General features: G+C 44.7%; 1 protein-coding gene across 1 annotated transcript in view; it reads right to left on the bottom strand.

Annotated features, from left to right (window-relative positions):
- LOC139376421 (ETS translocation variant 4-like) overlaps positions 1-14503 on the bottom strand; it is a 39916-nt gene that overhangs the window by 11311 nt on the left and 14102 nt on the right. Inside the window, exons 5-7 of the mRNA XM_071118998.1 lie at positions 5043-5172; positions 2936-3136; positions 175-572 (exon numbers count right to left, since the gene is read on the bottom strand). Coding sequence (XP_070975099.1) covers positions 175-572; positions 2936-3136; positions 5043-5172 — 729 coding nt within the window. The remainder of the gene's footprint in view (positions 1-174; positions 573-2935; positions 3137-5042; positions 5173-14503) is intronic.

The following is a 14503-nucleotide window of genomic DNA, read 5'->3' on the forward strand; positions in this document are numbered from 1 at the left end:
GGGAGGAATGATGCTCAGTGACTTCCATTAGAGATTAGCTTCTCTCCAAAAAAACCCATTAGCTATTCATTATAGATAGACTATTTATACTAAAGGGATTGCTGCCATTCAAAACATTCTCATACTGTATCTCTGTCATTCTGCTCTCGGGCCCACCATGATTGAATTACTCACCAGGCTCATAGGTGTAGTCAGTTGGTTCCTGCTTCACCATCATGTGGGCAGGGGGGAACCTGTGAGGATGGGGGTGGGAGTTTTGGGGTTGGTGAGGTGGGTGCCTTGATCCATGCCCTGGCCCAGGCCCGTGTCCTTGTCCTGCCATGTGGGCTGCCCTCTCATACAGAGGGTCCAGATACTCCTGCTTGAAGCTCTGCTGCAGGTAGGGTAGACAGGGTTCTGAGTGCTGCCGATGGTAGCCACCCCCGCCACCACCACCACCACCTCCACCTGGTCCTCCACCTCCTCCACCGCCACCACCTCCGGCTGGGGCAGCGTGCATTCGCTGGAAGGCCTGCCCTTGGGGGGGGAACCCTGGGGGGCACATGTCTGCTGAGGGGGCCTGATACCTGGAACTGAGAGAAGGGAAGAGAGGGCAATGAAAAACTATCAGTATCAAATCAAACTTTATTTGTCACATGCGCCATATACAACACCGTGAAATGCTTACTTACAAGCCCTTAACCAACAATGTAGTTCAAGAAAGAGTTAAGAAAATATTTACCAAATAAGCTAAAGTAAAAAATAATAAAAAGTAACACAATAAAATAACAATAACGAGGCTATATACAGGGGGTACCGGTACCGAGTCAATATGCGGGGGTACAGGTTAGTCAAAGTAATTTGTACATGTAGGTAGGGGTAAAGTGACTATGCATAGGTAATAAACAGTGAGTAGCAGTTGTGTAAACACAAATGGGTGGGTGGGGGGTCAATGTAAATAGTCTGGGTGGCCATTTGATTAATTGTTCAGCAGTCTTATGGCTTGGGGGTAGAAGCTGTTAAGGAGCCTTTTGGTCCTAGACTTGGCGCTCTGGTACCGCTTGCCGTGCGGTAGCAGAGAGAAGAGTCTATGACTTCGGTGACTGGAGTCTTTGACCATTTTTTGGTCTTTCCTCTGACACTGCCTAGGATATAGGTCCTGGATGGCAGGAAACTTAGCCCCAGTGATGCACTGGGCCGTACACACTACCCTCTGTAGCGCCTTACGGTCAAATGCCGAGCAGTTGCCATACCAGGCGGTGATGCAACCGGTCCGGATGCTCTCGATGGTACAGCTGTAGAACTTTTTGAGGATCTGGGGACCCATGCCAAAACTTTTCAGTCTCCTGAGGGGGAAACCCAGCCACGAGCTGTGTTGTCATGCCCTCTTCACGACTGTCTTGGTGTGTTTGGGGCATGATAGTTCATTGGTGATGTGGACACCAAGGAACTTGAAACTCTCGACTCGCTCCACCTACAACCCCGTCGATGTTAATGGGGGCTTGTTCGGCCCGCCTTTTCCTGCAGTCCACGATCAGCTCCTTTGTCTTGCTCATATTGAGAGTGGTTGTTGTCCTGGCACCACACTGCCAGGTCTCTGACATCCTCCCTATAGGCTGTCTCATCGTTGTCGGTAATCAGGCTACCACTGTTGTGTCGTCAGCAAACTTAATGATAGTGTTGGAGTTGTGTTTGGCGACGCAGTCGTGGGTGAACAGGGAGTACAGCAGGGGACTAAGCACACACCCCTGAGGGGCACCAGTGTTGAGGATTAGTGTGGCAGATGTGTTGTTGCCTACACTTACCACCTGGGGGTGGCCCGTCAGGGAGTCCAGAATCCAGTTGCAGAGGAAGGTGTTTAGTCCCAGGGTCCTTAGCTTAGTGATGAGTTTTGTGGGCACTAAGCTAAGGTGTTTGTGTTGAATGCTGAGCTGTAGTCAATGAAAAGCATTCTCACATAGGTGTTCCTTTTTTCCAGGTGGGAAAGGCCAGTGTGGACTGCGATTGAGATTGCGTCATCTGTGGATCTGTTAGGGAGGTATGCAAATTGGAGTGGGTCTAGTGTATCTGGGATAATGCTGTTGATGTGAGCCATGATGTGAGTGCTTCAGGGTGGTAATCATTTAGGCAGGTTACCTTCGCTACCTTGGGCACAGGGACTATGGTGGTCTGCTTGAAACATGTTGGTATTACAGACTCGGTCAGGGAGAGGTTGAAAATGGCAGTGAAGACACATGCCAGTTGGTCCATGCATGCTTTGTAATCCATCTGGCCCCGCGGTTTTGTGAATGTTGACCTGTTTATTAAAGGTATTGCTCACATCGGCTACCGAGATCTTTATCACACAGTCGTCCGGAACAGCTGGTGCTCTCATGCATACTTTAGTGTTGCTTGCATTGAAGCGAGCATAAAAGGTATTTCACTCATCTGGTAGGCTCGCGTCACTGGCAGCTCGTGGCTGGGTTTCCCTTTGTAGTCTGCAAAAGTTTTCAAGCAGTGCCACATCCGACAAACGTCAGAGCCGGTGTAGTATAATTCAATCTTAATCCTGTATTGACACTTTGCCTGTTTGATGGTTTGTCTGAGGGCGTAGCGGGATTTCTTATAAGTGTCTGGATTAGTGTCCTGCTTCTTGAAATCGGCTGCTCTTGCCTTTAGCTCGATGCGGATGTTGCCTGTAATCCATGGCTTCTGGTTGGGATATGTATGTATGGTCACTGTGGGGACGACACTGTCATTGCACTTATTGATGAAGCCGATAACTGAGGTGGTATTCTCCTCAATGCCATTGGATGAATCCCGGAACCTATTCCATTCTGTGCTAGCAAAACAGTCTTGTAGCGTAGCATCCGCGTCAAAAGCACATTATTACCCACCAAAGCACATTGTCACCCACCAAAGGCATGCACTTTTTTGGCACAAGTTTAAGTATTTCGTACAGTACAGGGGGTAATACCTGGTGTTCATGGGGTAGTTGTTGTGGCTGGGAAGTGGCTGGGAGGCAGCAGGGTGGTTCATGTTGTAGGCCATGTTGTCAGGCCTTCCACCAGCGCCTCCGACTTGCTTGGGGGAGTAATGATGCTGCATGGGGGACATGGGTGTCCCTTGGGTGCAGGAGCTCTTATTTTGTCCTGGAGCTCTCTTCTGCTCGTAGGCACTGGAAAAAACACACACAAACATGGTTTATGAATCCCAATGTGGTTTATGAGCACTACCATGGCATCAGTAGTAGGCCCTAGCACTAATAATACAGGTCAGTAAGCCAAACTGGGCTTATGGAGGATGGCTGTTTTGTAGATACTGGCGTTGTGGTCAATAGCGTGTGGTCACTCTCTTATGCCTGACTTATGCCTGATAATTGACTGGAATTGGATGACTATTGACTTGCTATGGACCGTCTAACTCTAAAATGTTTGTAAACGGGCCATAATTAGCTGTGTACTATACAGTGGCAAGACAAACTATGTGAACCCTTTGAAATTCCCTGGATTTTTGCATAAATTGGTCATCAAATTTGATCTGATCTTCATCTAAGTCACAACAATAGACAAACATAGTGTGCTTAAACTAATAACACACACATAATTTTATTTTTCTTGTCTATATTGAGTACATCATTTAAAAATTTACATTGCAGGGTGGGAAAAGTATGTGAACCCTTGGATTTAATAACTGGTTGACCCACCTTAGGCAGCAATAAACTCAACCAAACGTTTTCTGTAGTTGCGGATCAGACCTGTACAACAATCAGGAGGAATTTTGGACCATTCATCTTTACAAAACTGTTTCAGTTCAGCAATATTCTTAGCATGTCTTGTGTGAACCGCTCTCGAGGTCATGCCACAGCATTTTAAATCAGGTTGCGGTTAGGACTCTGACTGGGCCACTCCAGAAGGCACATTTTCTTCTGTTGAAGCCATTCTGTTGTTGATTTACTTCTGTGTTTTGAGGCAGTGTCCTGTTGCATCACCCAGCTTCTGTTGAGCTTCAATTGGCAGACAGATAGCCTTACATTCACCTGCAAAATGTCTTGATAAATTTAGAAATTCATTTTTCTGTCGATGATAGCAAGCTGTCCAGGCCCTGCAGCCCTAAACCATGATACTCCCTCCACCATACTTTACAGTTGGGATAAGGTTTTGATGTTGGTGTGCTGTGCCTTTTTTTCTCCACACATAGTGTCGTGTGTTCCTTCCTTCCAAACAACTCAACTGTAGTTTCATCTGTCCACAGAATATGTTGCCAGTAACCCTGTGGAACATACAGGTGCTCTTTTGCGAACTTCAGACGTGCAGCAATAGTTTTTTTGGACAGCAGTGGCTTCTTCCGTGGTGTTCTTCTATGAACACCATTCGTATTTAGTGTTTTACGTATCTTAGACTCATCAACAGAGATGTTAGCATGTTCCAGGGATTTCTGTAACTCCTTTTAGCTGACACTCTAGGATTCTACTTAACCTCATTGAGAATTTGGCTCTGTGCTCTTGAAGCCACTCCTAGGGAGAGTAGCAACAGCGCTGAACTTTCTCCATTTATAGACAATTTGTCTTACCGTAGACTGATGAACATCAAGTCTTTTAGAGATACTTTTGTAACCCTTTCCAGCTTTATGCAAGTCAACAATTCTTCATCTTAGGTCTTCTGAGTTCTCTTTTGTCCGAAGCATGGTTCACATCAGGCAATGCTTCTTGTGAATACCAAACTCAAATGTTGTGAGTGTTTTTTATAGGGCAGGGCAGCTCTAACCAACATCTCCAATCTCGTCTCATTGATTGGACTCCAAGTTAGCTGACTCCTGACTCCAATTAGCTTTTGTAAAAGTCATTAAGCTAGGGGTTAACATACTTTTCCCAACCTACACTGTGAATGTTTAAATGATATATTCAATAATAGACAAGAAAAATATAATAATTTGTGTGTTATTAGTTTTGCACACTGTGTTTGTCTGTTGTTGTGATTTGGATGAAGATCAGATCAAATTTTATGACGAATTTATGCAGAAATCCAGGTCATTCCAAAGGGTTCACATACTTTTTCTTGCCACCGTTGTGCTGACATGGGTACCTGGCGTAAGGGCACTGCTCTCCATTGGGGTAGGTGAAGGTCTGCTTGTGGCTACAGGATTGGCTGGGGTCGGAACCTGGGCTCTGTGGTTCCTTCTTGATGGTGACTGGCGGGCTGTGGAATGCCACTGCTGTAGAAGAAACAGAGACCCGAAAAGGAGGTTGGCGCACATGGATCATTTTCTTTTCCCCTCTGTGGTGTTGTCAAGCTCAAAGGCTAAGCAAATACTTCTGATCCACACAGGAATCTCTAATACGAGCCAGAACACTCAAGTGACAGTCAATTGAAAACAAGGGATGCAGACAGACACATCTAAACACACGTATAACATGTGCGTACACACATTCCCGCAGTTCATTTGGAAGCTGTTGGTGTCCTCGCCCACTTTCTGTCCTCTCCTCCAGACACAACACCAGCCATAACATCCTATGTACCAACACAAAGTCAAGCCAAACCTAAACAACGACAGTGGCCAAGACACTGTCTTTAGATGAGCAAAAGGCAATGTAACACTTTGGTCAGCATGATGTTTGACTGAGACATAATACATTCTTTATTTCCTTGGCAGACAATGTTATATCATTTTTTGTATTTCAGTTAAGAACTTTCTTTTCCAAAGGGAAATGGCTAGATACAATGTTTTGTCTTGGTTTAGTTCTTCGTTTGCAAACATTCTGAGCTGTTTATGAGACGCTTCTTTTCTGCACAGTCTATATTTTTTCCCGTGTCCAATCCAAACTCCACCTAAGACGTCTACTGTCTATCAAGCTCCTCTCTTGGTGAGGACCTTTGTCTAAAAGGCCACACAAATCACCAAAGGTGGGGCTTCAAACTGTGCCGAGAATGTGTTTATTATGTGAGGGGAGGTTTTCACCGACTGTACAGCACAGGATGTTTTTCTGGCCCTGAGAGGGTAAACAGCAGCAGCTGTGCACTTCCAGCTGGTGGTGTGTGTGTGTGTGTGTGTGTGTGTGTGTGTGTGTGTGTGTGTGTGTGTGTGTGTGTGTGTGTGTGTGTGTGTGTGTGTGTGTGTGTGTGTGTGTGTGTGTGTGTGCGTGTGTGCGTGTGTGCGTGTGTGTGTGTGTGTGTGTGTGCGCACTGTGTGTGACTGCAGTGGGTGTGGTGCTGACAGAACAGGCCCCACTGAAACCCGAGACCAGGTAATTACGTACTGTCTGTATCCCATTCACAAAAAGGGAGGAGAAAAAATGCGGCGACTGACTGTAAAAGGCTGCGAAAGGAACTTCTACAGCTATTCAAAGAGAGCAACACAGTAGAATAGAAGGCTAGAGAGGAATGGAGAGAGGCCAAAAGAAAGAGACAATCGGGGAGAAATGTAGACAGAATGAAAGAGACTGAGAAAGAGAGAGAGAAAGCGACACACAGAAAGGCAGGCAGGCAGGCAGACAGACAGAAAGAAAGACAAAAAGACAGGCCGGCAGACAGACAGAAAGAAAGACAAAAAGACTGGCAGACAGACAGAAAGAAAGACAGACAGACAGAAAGAAAGACAAAAAGACAGGCAGGCAGACAGACAGACAGAAAGAAAGACAAAAAGACAGGCAGGCAGGCAGACAGAAAGAAAGACAAAAAGACAGACAGACAGAAAGAAAGACAAAAAGACAGGCAGGCAGACAGACAGACAGACAGAAAGAAATACAAAAAGACAGGCAGGCAGGAAGAAAGACAAAAAGACAGGCAGGCAGACAGACAGACAGACAGAAAGAAAGACAAAAAGACTGGCAGGCAGACAGAAAGAAAGACAAAAAGACAGGCAGGCAGACAGACAGAAAGAAAGACAAAAAGACAGGCAGACAGACAGAAAGAAAGACAAAAAGACAGGCAGACAGACAGGAAGAAAGACAAAAAGACAGGCAGGCAGACAGACAGAAAGACAGGCAGGCAGGCAGACAGACAGACAGAAAGAAAGACAGAAAGACAGGCAGACAGACAGCTTGTAGAACAGATCCTATTATTTTAGTCTCCCCTCCTTGACAAACCCGGGCAGGTGAAGAAGTGTTGGCTTTAGAGTGCGATCAGAAAGGATTAGAAAGTATTTGCCCAGATTTCCCACACAGACACATTAAGATTGCAGCACTCCTTAATCCCTCTGCTCTCTTCACTCCTCTTAATACCCAGGGTGGCACATGACTGACTGACTTTCGAATACGTCTATGAGAGTGTGGGATGTGTTTGTCTCACATATTGACCCTCTCACTTTGTGCCACACTTATGAATGGCAAACAATCCATGGTGTGTAGTGTGTACTGTAAACAAGTCCAGCCTCAATGCAGCCCAAGTGGAGCAGCTAATGTGATTGGCAGACATATTGCCTTTTGATGTGGCCCCGCTTCTGAGGACAGCCTCAGAACATGTTTAATTTCAGAACCTGCATACTCCTCTGAACAGCATCGAGCCAAGAGCATGGGTCACTGTTTGAGAATGAAGCGCAGCACTGGTCAATAGTGAATTGGTGGAGATTTGTCTGTCAGGATCTACAATATTAATTACTCTTGTAAATGAGCACGGGATGGCTGTGAGTGTGTGTGATTGCTGCTGTTGTTGTCTGGCACGCTTCCTCAATTAGCAGAAGTTGGCTGACTTCCCCGTTAACGAAGCCCTAATGAATCAAATGATTTATCAAGCCCAGGATCAAAGGATGGGAGACATTGGATTAGTCTCCATCCCTTGATGCTTATAGAAATATCCCAAAATTTGAGCATATGAATTGTTTCAGTTGTATTTGATATCTTCTCTAGCCTGGCACCGCAATGGTGGCACCAGCTTCCCCCTGAAGCTAGGACAGCAGAGTCCCTGCCCATTTTCAGAAAACTTCTTACAGAAAAAGTATGATTTATTTCAAATAGAAAAAGGTTGATTCCTAAAATGTGCGGTTTCAAAACGGTTTAACAAATGACGGTTTTACAAATCTTGGAAAAAACGTACATTATTGAGGTTAATCCAGTTCAAATTATATCAAATTTGCCGCCAAAGTTTATAAAGTAGTGGCAGCCATATAAACAGTTTGGACAGCATTGCCCTTCCATGTTGGTTTCATTTTGGGACATTTGACCCCAGTTTACAGGCTCCGGTTTCTCTCTCTACAGCCCTGTTAGTAGTTGCATCACTTTTTCTCCAAGATCCTCATATTTTACTTCAAGGAGTTTTTTTCTAAGGGGGTGTGGTGAACTTAAACATAATGTACTGTATAATGGCCTAGAGAAGTGTTCAGATCTTTCTGGACCGATACTGTACACATCCTCTCTTAATATTTGGAATGGGTGTTGGGGGGGCGTGGGGGGCGTATTATGTGAACACATCCTAACATCTCAACATCATTCGGTAGGGGGTCGGTAACCTTAGAGACGTTCACTGCTGATGCGCTTGTCTTATTCTCTCCACAAAATAAACGGAGTCGGGCTACAGGGCATGTGGAAAGCGTTCTTCTTGTGGTGAAAGTTGAACATTTTTTCATCTTGTGTTTCCTCCTCTTTCTGATTTGTTTTTTTTCTTCCAATCTTTCGATTTATGCTTTCTCTTCGTGTCTCACCATTCACTCTCATTCTGACTACCCCTGTAGGTTGGGGTGGGGGGTGGAGGGAGGAGCAGGAGGACTTTACATATGTAAATGGTGATGCCTTGGGGGAGGATGCAGGGTGAAAGGTGATGGTCATGGTTGAGTGCTTCAGGAAGTGGCAGGATTATTATGGAAGGGGGGCACTATTCAGTCAACACCCACCACAAACAAAATGTCAGGACCGGAGACCTCCAACCCCTTCAACACTCCACCACACCCCCCCCCCCCCCGCCCTCACAAAAGGGTGCTCAGCTGGAACACATGGGGGTACTAGTAGGAACTCCTCAGGACTGAGGAGCCGCCCGAAGCTCGTCTGAAATGGGACATAACACTGAGGCTTAAGACAGGAAGTGCTAAAGAAATACCTTGTCATAGCCATGCTACTACATTGTGTAACGCAAAGAGGAATTCAGGGTTCCGAGTGCTGCATCATCAAGAGACTTCAAGTTGAAAACGTAAAGTATCAAGAAAGAATAAAAATAAATAGGGTATCTATCTCGTCTCACTATCCTCTTGTGATCTTCAGTTTGTTCAGGATTCCAATCATAGCTTGGTAGCTAATGGCAATGATCAAACAAGTGGCAGCCAGGATTGAATGCCAGGTAGGAAAATCTCCTCCCCTGTAAACTTCTCCGTTTATTTTATACAGAGCATTTCCTACCATTAAAGGTTCTCCTCTAGGGGAATTTAAACCTGAAGTGAGAGAGGATCTGGAGAACTTTACATTGGGGTGTTTATCTCTAGGATGGGAAGTCTCTGGAAGTCTGCAGGCCGTGACAGCTTCTGTACCCACCAGCCAGCCAGTGAGCTTCCCAGTGACTTAACATTCTGGTTCAGGGCCGATTCCAGGCACAAGCGACATAAGCGGTCACTTAGGTCCCCAGGCGGCTAGGGGGCCCCCCCCAAAACTCAACTTACTATTGAGAGTTAGAATAGTAGAATACACAAGTTCGACATTTGGTTGTGCACCAGCAGTCAGCAATGCCAGTCACTGGAAGTCACTCAATTAGCCATTTTAGCTAACAATTTTTAGATTGGTAAATTAGTCTAGCCAGCTATCTAAACTTGCTGCAATCATGGCTGAATACCGACTGGTCACATGCCCAGGGGCCCTGACCTCTAGGGAGCCACTATTGATTTGGTTAGTCTCTCTCACCTAAATATAATTAACATGGTATAAGTCATGGTAAAATGTGTAGAATTGCAGGAAATGACTTTTAAAACATTTGTATTTTCACCGTCAAGAGGGGGGGGCACTAAAATGTTTGGCCCGCGAGGTGGGCAATGTCAAATAGGGTGAATAGTATTGCAAACTACTGCCATAGGTAAACCATGAGTATGAATGTAGGTGTATTTCAACTGTCACAAGACTTTCCCTTGAATGTTAATGATATGGCATTTCTTGCATTAGTGCATGACTCTTTCTAAAAAGTCAGAGAGAGACCTGGTCCCCCACTGGCCAATTGATCCCAACGATGACAGATCAATAAAAACAACAAGGATTATAATATCACAATGGCTCTAAAGGTTTTGAAAGGAACTAAATGGATTTCTGAGAGATGTTATATAGCATTCTTCTCTCTGACTTTGTGGACTGGCTCAACAATAGTTTTATATGTTATGATGGCAAAGGTCAAAATATATCAACATGTGCTGCTTCACCTACACCTAATTCTGGCACCTTTTTTGTTGAAGTGATTCTTACTTTCAACTGGGCTTGTTGCCACTGCTGTAACTTTCAACCCTATCAAGTACAGAATAATGGCACTCAATTTCACTCACTGTAAACATTTAGGTGAAATTTAAACGCTGACATTTTAATTCCAAGTATGTTGGCCCACACATTGAAAGTACTGTGTGTATAATGTATACTGAACAAAAATATAATCGCAACATGCAACAATTTCAAAGATTTGACTGAGATACAGTTTATATAAGTAAATCAGTCAATTGAAATACATTCATTAGGCCCTAATCTATGGATTGCATATGACTGGGAATACAGATAAACATCTATTGGTCACAGATACCTTTAAAAAAAAAAAATAGGGTCGTGGGTCAGATAACCAGTCATATCTTGTGTGACTACCATTTGTCTCATTCAGCGCAACACATTTATTTCCCATAGAGTTGATCAGGCTGTTGATTGTGGCCTGTGGATTGTTGTCCCACTCCTCTTCAATAGCTGTGTGAAGTTGGTGGATACTGGCGGAAGTGGAACATACTGTTGTACACATCAATCCAGAGCATCCTAAACATGCGCAATAGGTCTGGTGAGTATGCAGGCCATGGAAGAACTTGGACATTTTCAGCTTCCAGGAATTGTGTACAGATCCTTGCAACATGGGCTGTGCATTATCAAGCTGAAACATGTGGTGATGGCAGAGGATGAATGGCACGACAAGGGGCCTCAGTATCTCGTCACGGTATCTCTAAGCATTCAAATTGCCATCGATGAGATGCAATTGTGTTCATTGTCCGTAGCTTATGCCTGCCCATACTATGACCCCACCTCCACCTCTGTTCACAAAGCTGACATCACCAAACCTCTCACCCACACAATGCCATACACGTTGTCTGCGGTTGTGAGACCTGTTGGACGTACTGCCAAATTCTCTAAAACGACATTGGAAGCGGCTTATGGTAGAGAAATCAACATTCAGTTTTCTGGCAACAGCTCTGGTGGACATTCCTGCGGTCAGCATGCCAATTGCACTCTCCCTCAAAACTTGAAACATCTGTGTCATTGTGTTGTGTGACAAAACTGCACATTTCAGATTGGCCTGTTATTGTCCTCAGAACAAGGTGCATCTGTGTAATGATCATGTTGTTTAATCAGCTTCTTGATATGCCACACCTGTCAGGTGGATGGATTATCTTGGCAAAGGAGAAATTCTCACTAACAGGGATGTAAACAAATTTGTGCCCAACATTTGAGAGAAATTTGTGCGTATGGAACATTTCTGGGATCTTTTATTTCAGCTCATGAAACATGGGACCAACACTTTACATGTTGAGTTTATATTTTTGTTCAGTGTAATAGTGCATCAGTGGAAAATCCAGTGGGATGGCGAGTCAACGACTACGATTCAATGTGTTCCACATCATTGAAACTAGAGAGACAATCCAGCAGCTACTCCACTGGCACATGGAAACATGTGCTGGACATGTGTGCTTCTCAGGTCAATGCACAATCTGAAAGAGCAGAGAGAGCAATGGGCAAACTGACAACTCGGCATCTTTAAAAGCCAACGCTTGGTCCATTTAACCATTAGTTTCTCCTATCTGATTTACGGGTCCCCCATTCTGATCAGATATTGTTTTTGCGACTTGACTTCCTTGAATATTTAAAGCATTGTTGTCAGAAACCTGCCAAATGAGCCTGACACGATAGATAGGCAGTACTGAAGTATCAACAGGAAGCAATTGGAAGGTAAAGCGAAGTGGCAGGTCCCTTTATCTCCCTTGGCTTTGTTTGCTTCAAAACCGATGAACTATGTGAGAGATATCAAGACGCTTTAAGAGAAACGGAAGTGTTCGATGTATTTTGGTTTCATATTATTGGGTGTAGCTTGATGTTGTTTTGGGTAAGAGGATGTGGCGGACTTGAACGAAACCCAGTTCATGTGACCAGAGTATGGAGTGTCACACGTTCAATCATCCAAGTTTCACTTCTTACTTCTAGATCATTTTAACATTTTTCTCAGGTTGCCTTTTTTTGACCGTGGAAATTCCTTTTTCATATCCCGTGTGCTTAATAATATTTGAAATGAAATGATGTCACCCACCAATGACTGTAGCATACTGTACATATCCTTAGGACAATATGACTGCAGGACCTTCATGAGAAACTAGAACCGTTCAGGAGTAGCTAGTGAAGAGACGGTACCGTGAATCTGAAGGTGTGTGTGCATGTGACTGTCATGTCCATCCTGTGGTCAAGACAAGGAGGAGTGGACACAGGATTTAGAAAAAGGCAGCTCTTCCACCAGAATGATCCCTTATTAACCTACTTCGCCTCTTCTCGATGAATGAACCTAATAGCGATTAGCACTGACAACAGGACGTGTTGTGGATAATAGCATGGTAAATAACAACATGTACAGTGATACAGAATCAAAGTTTTACGCGGCTACACTGAAATCTAAGTTGAATCAAAGTTGGCCATTGCCTTCCTATTGACAAAAAACATGACCTGTATCTCTTTAAACATTTAGATTAATCACACTTCATCCATTGTCCATTTCATCCCCAGTGCGTTGCGGTGGTATTTTATGAATGGCCATTGACTGTCTATAAATCTTTCTCCCCCATTGCTGTTTAGTGGACACAATACAATACATCCCCATCCCAGGACATGGGCAGCGAGCGGGACGTTCCATCGCAGAAAGCAAGGGGTGTGATTAATGTGGCACAATATTGACTCTTCACTCTCGATCCCTCAGTCCCCAATATAGCTGCCCCCTCTTAATGTTTAATGTGCCGATCGATTCCCGCCCCCCCCTGCCATTATCGAAATGATATAATGAGCTCCCAGTGACCTGGCTGATATCCGTCTAGTGCTGAAGTGAGGGAGGGGATGGGGAGGGGAGGAGATATGGGGGCAGACCAGGCTTATCTTGACTGGAGATATATAACACTGTTCCCATCAAGTCCTAGTAGAAAGCCTGGCCGGACACCTCCCTGTAATTATCAGAGCACATGCCACGTCCACAGATCCTCTCGCCCTATCGCTCCCTTCAATCTCTCTATTTCTTCCTCTATCTCTCTTCCTCTCTCTCTCCCCTTTCCTGATTTATCCACACTTTATCCTTTCATCTATCCCTCCGCCTCCCACTCTTCCTCCCCCGTCTGGGGAATCTTTAGGATCAATACAGCGCTACTAGGTTCACTCCACACACACGTCCTGTCCTCTGTCAGCAGGTCACTATAGCAAGACCACAGCCTCAGCCATCAGCCATCCCATCTTAAAGTCACATGTGGCGGTTGTAAACAATGAGCAAACCAGGGTCATGTTTAGTAAGACACAGAGAAGATCTGTGTTCTTACTGGTGTTCTTAAGTTCAGGTGCAGGTCCCACTTTCACTTCTTTTCAAAGCGTTTTCTACCTATTGAACAGGACCCAGGTATGACTGACTCAGTCAAGAAGAGAAAATAGAGGTATAGCCCTAGCTGCCTGCCTTGGCAAAAACTATGGCATCACCAATTAACGCTGGTGCTATTTTGTGATGGCATGTGTGGTTTGCTGACGTGCCCTCCTTGTTTCTCGTCAGTCATGTATTATTGCTCAACGTGGAACTAACTGGCTGGTTATTTTTAGGCCTCATCTCTGCCTGTATCTGCTCCTCCTTGTTCTCCCCTGTTCTCACCTTAGAAAGAGAAAACATTCCAGCTGCGGAGAACGTTAAAGCACAGCAGTTCCTCGAGCCCCCCTTTCTCTCCCTGTACATGCACATTATGTTAGTATGTGCATTACAAGAGGGAAAACAACTATTGATTCTTTCAAATTCCTACATCGAGAAGACATAAGACACTTTCTGGAAAATAGATTTATGGGATTACATTAGCAGAAACCAAATGTAAAGAGATAAAGCATTGTTCTCCCTCTCTTTTTGTAGCGTTAGTCGTAGAATAACGGCCCTCCAATTCATGAATTGAGATTCCCTCTCCTTGACCCAATGTGCTGCTTCAGCCAGTCTCTCACAACCAGCCCATTCATAAAACTGTGGGGCTGAAGTGTGTGCAGAGTGTGTATGTGTGTGTGCGTAGTGTGTATGTGTGTGTGTGTGTACCATGTGTAGGTGGGCAGGATGCATGTGTGTTTGTAGAGAGAAAAGACCTTTTCAATCATATAACCACACGTACGCACGTACACATTGAAGAG

Source organism: Oncorhynchus clarkii, chromosome 20 (assembly GCF_045791955.1).
Source record: "Oncorhynchus clarkii lewisi isolate Uvic-CL-2024 chromosome 20, UVic_Ocla_1.0, whole genome shotgun sequence".
Lineage (NCBI taxonomy): Eukaryota > Metazoa > Chordata > Actinopteri > Salmoniformes > Salmonidae > Oncorhynchus > Oncorhynchus clarkii.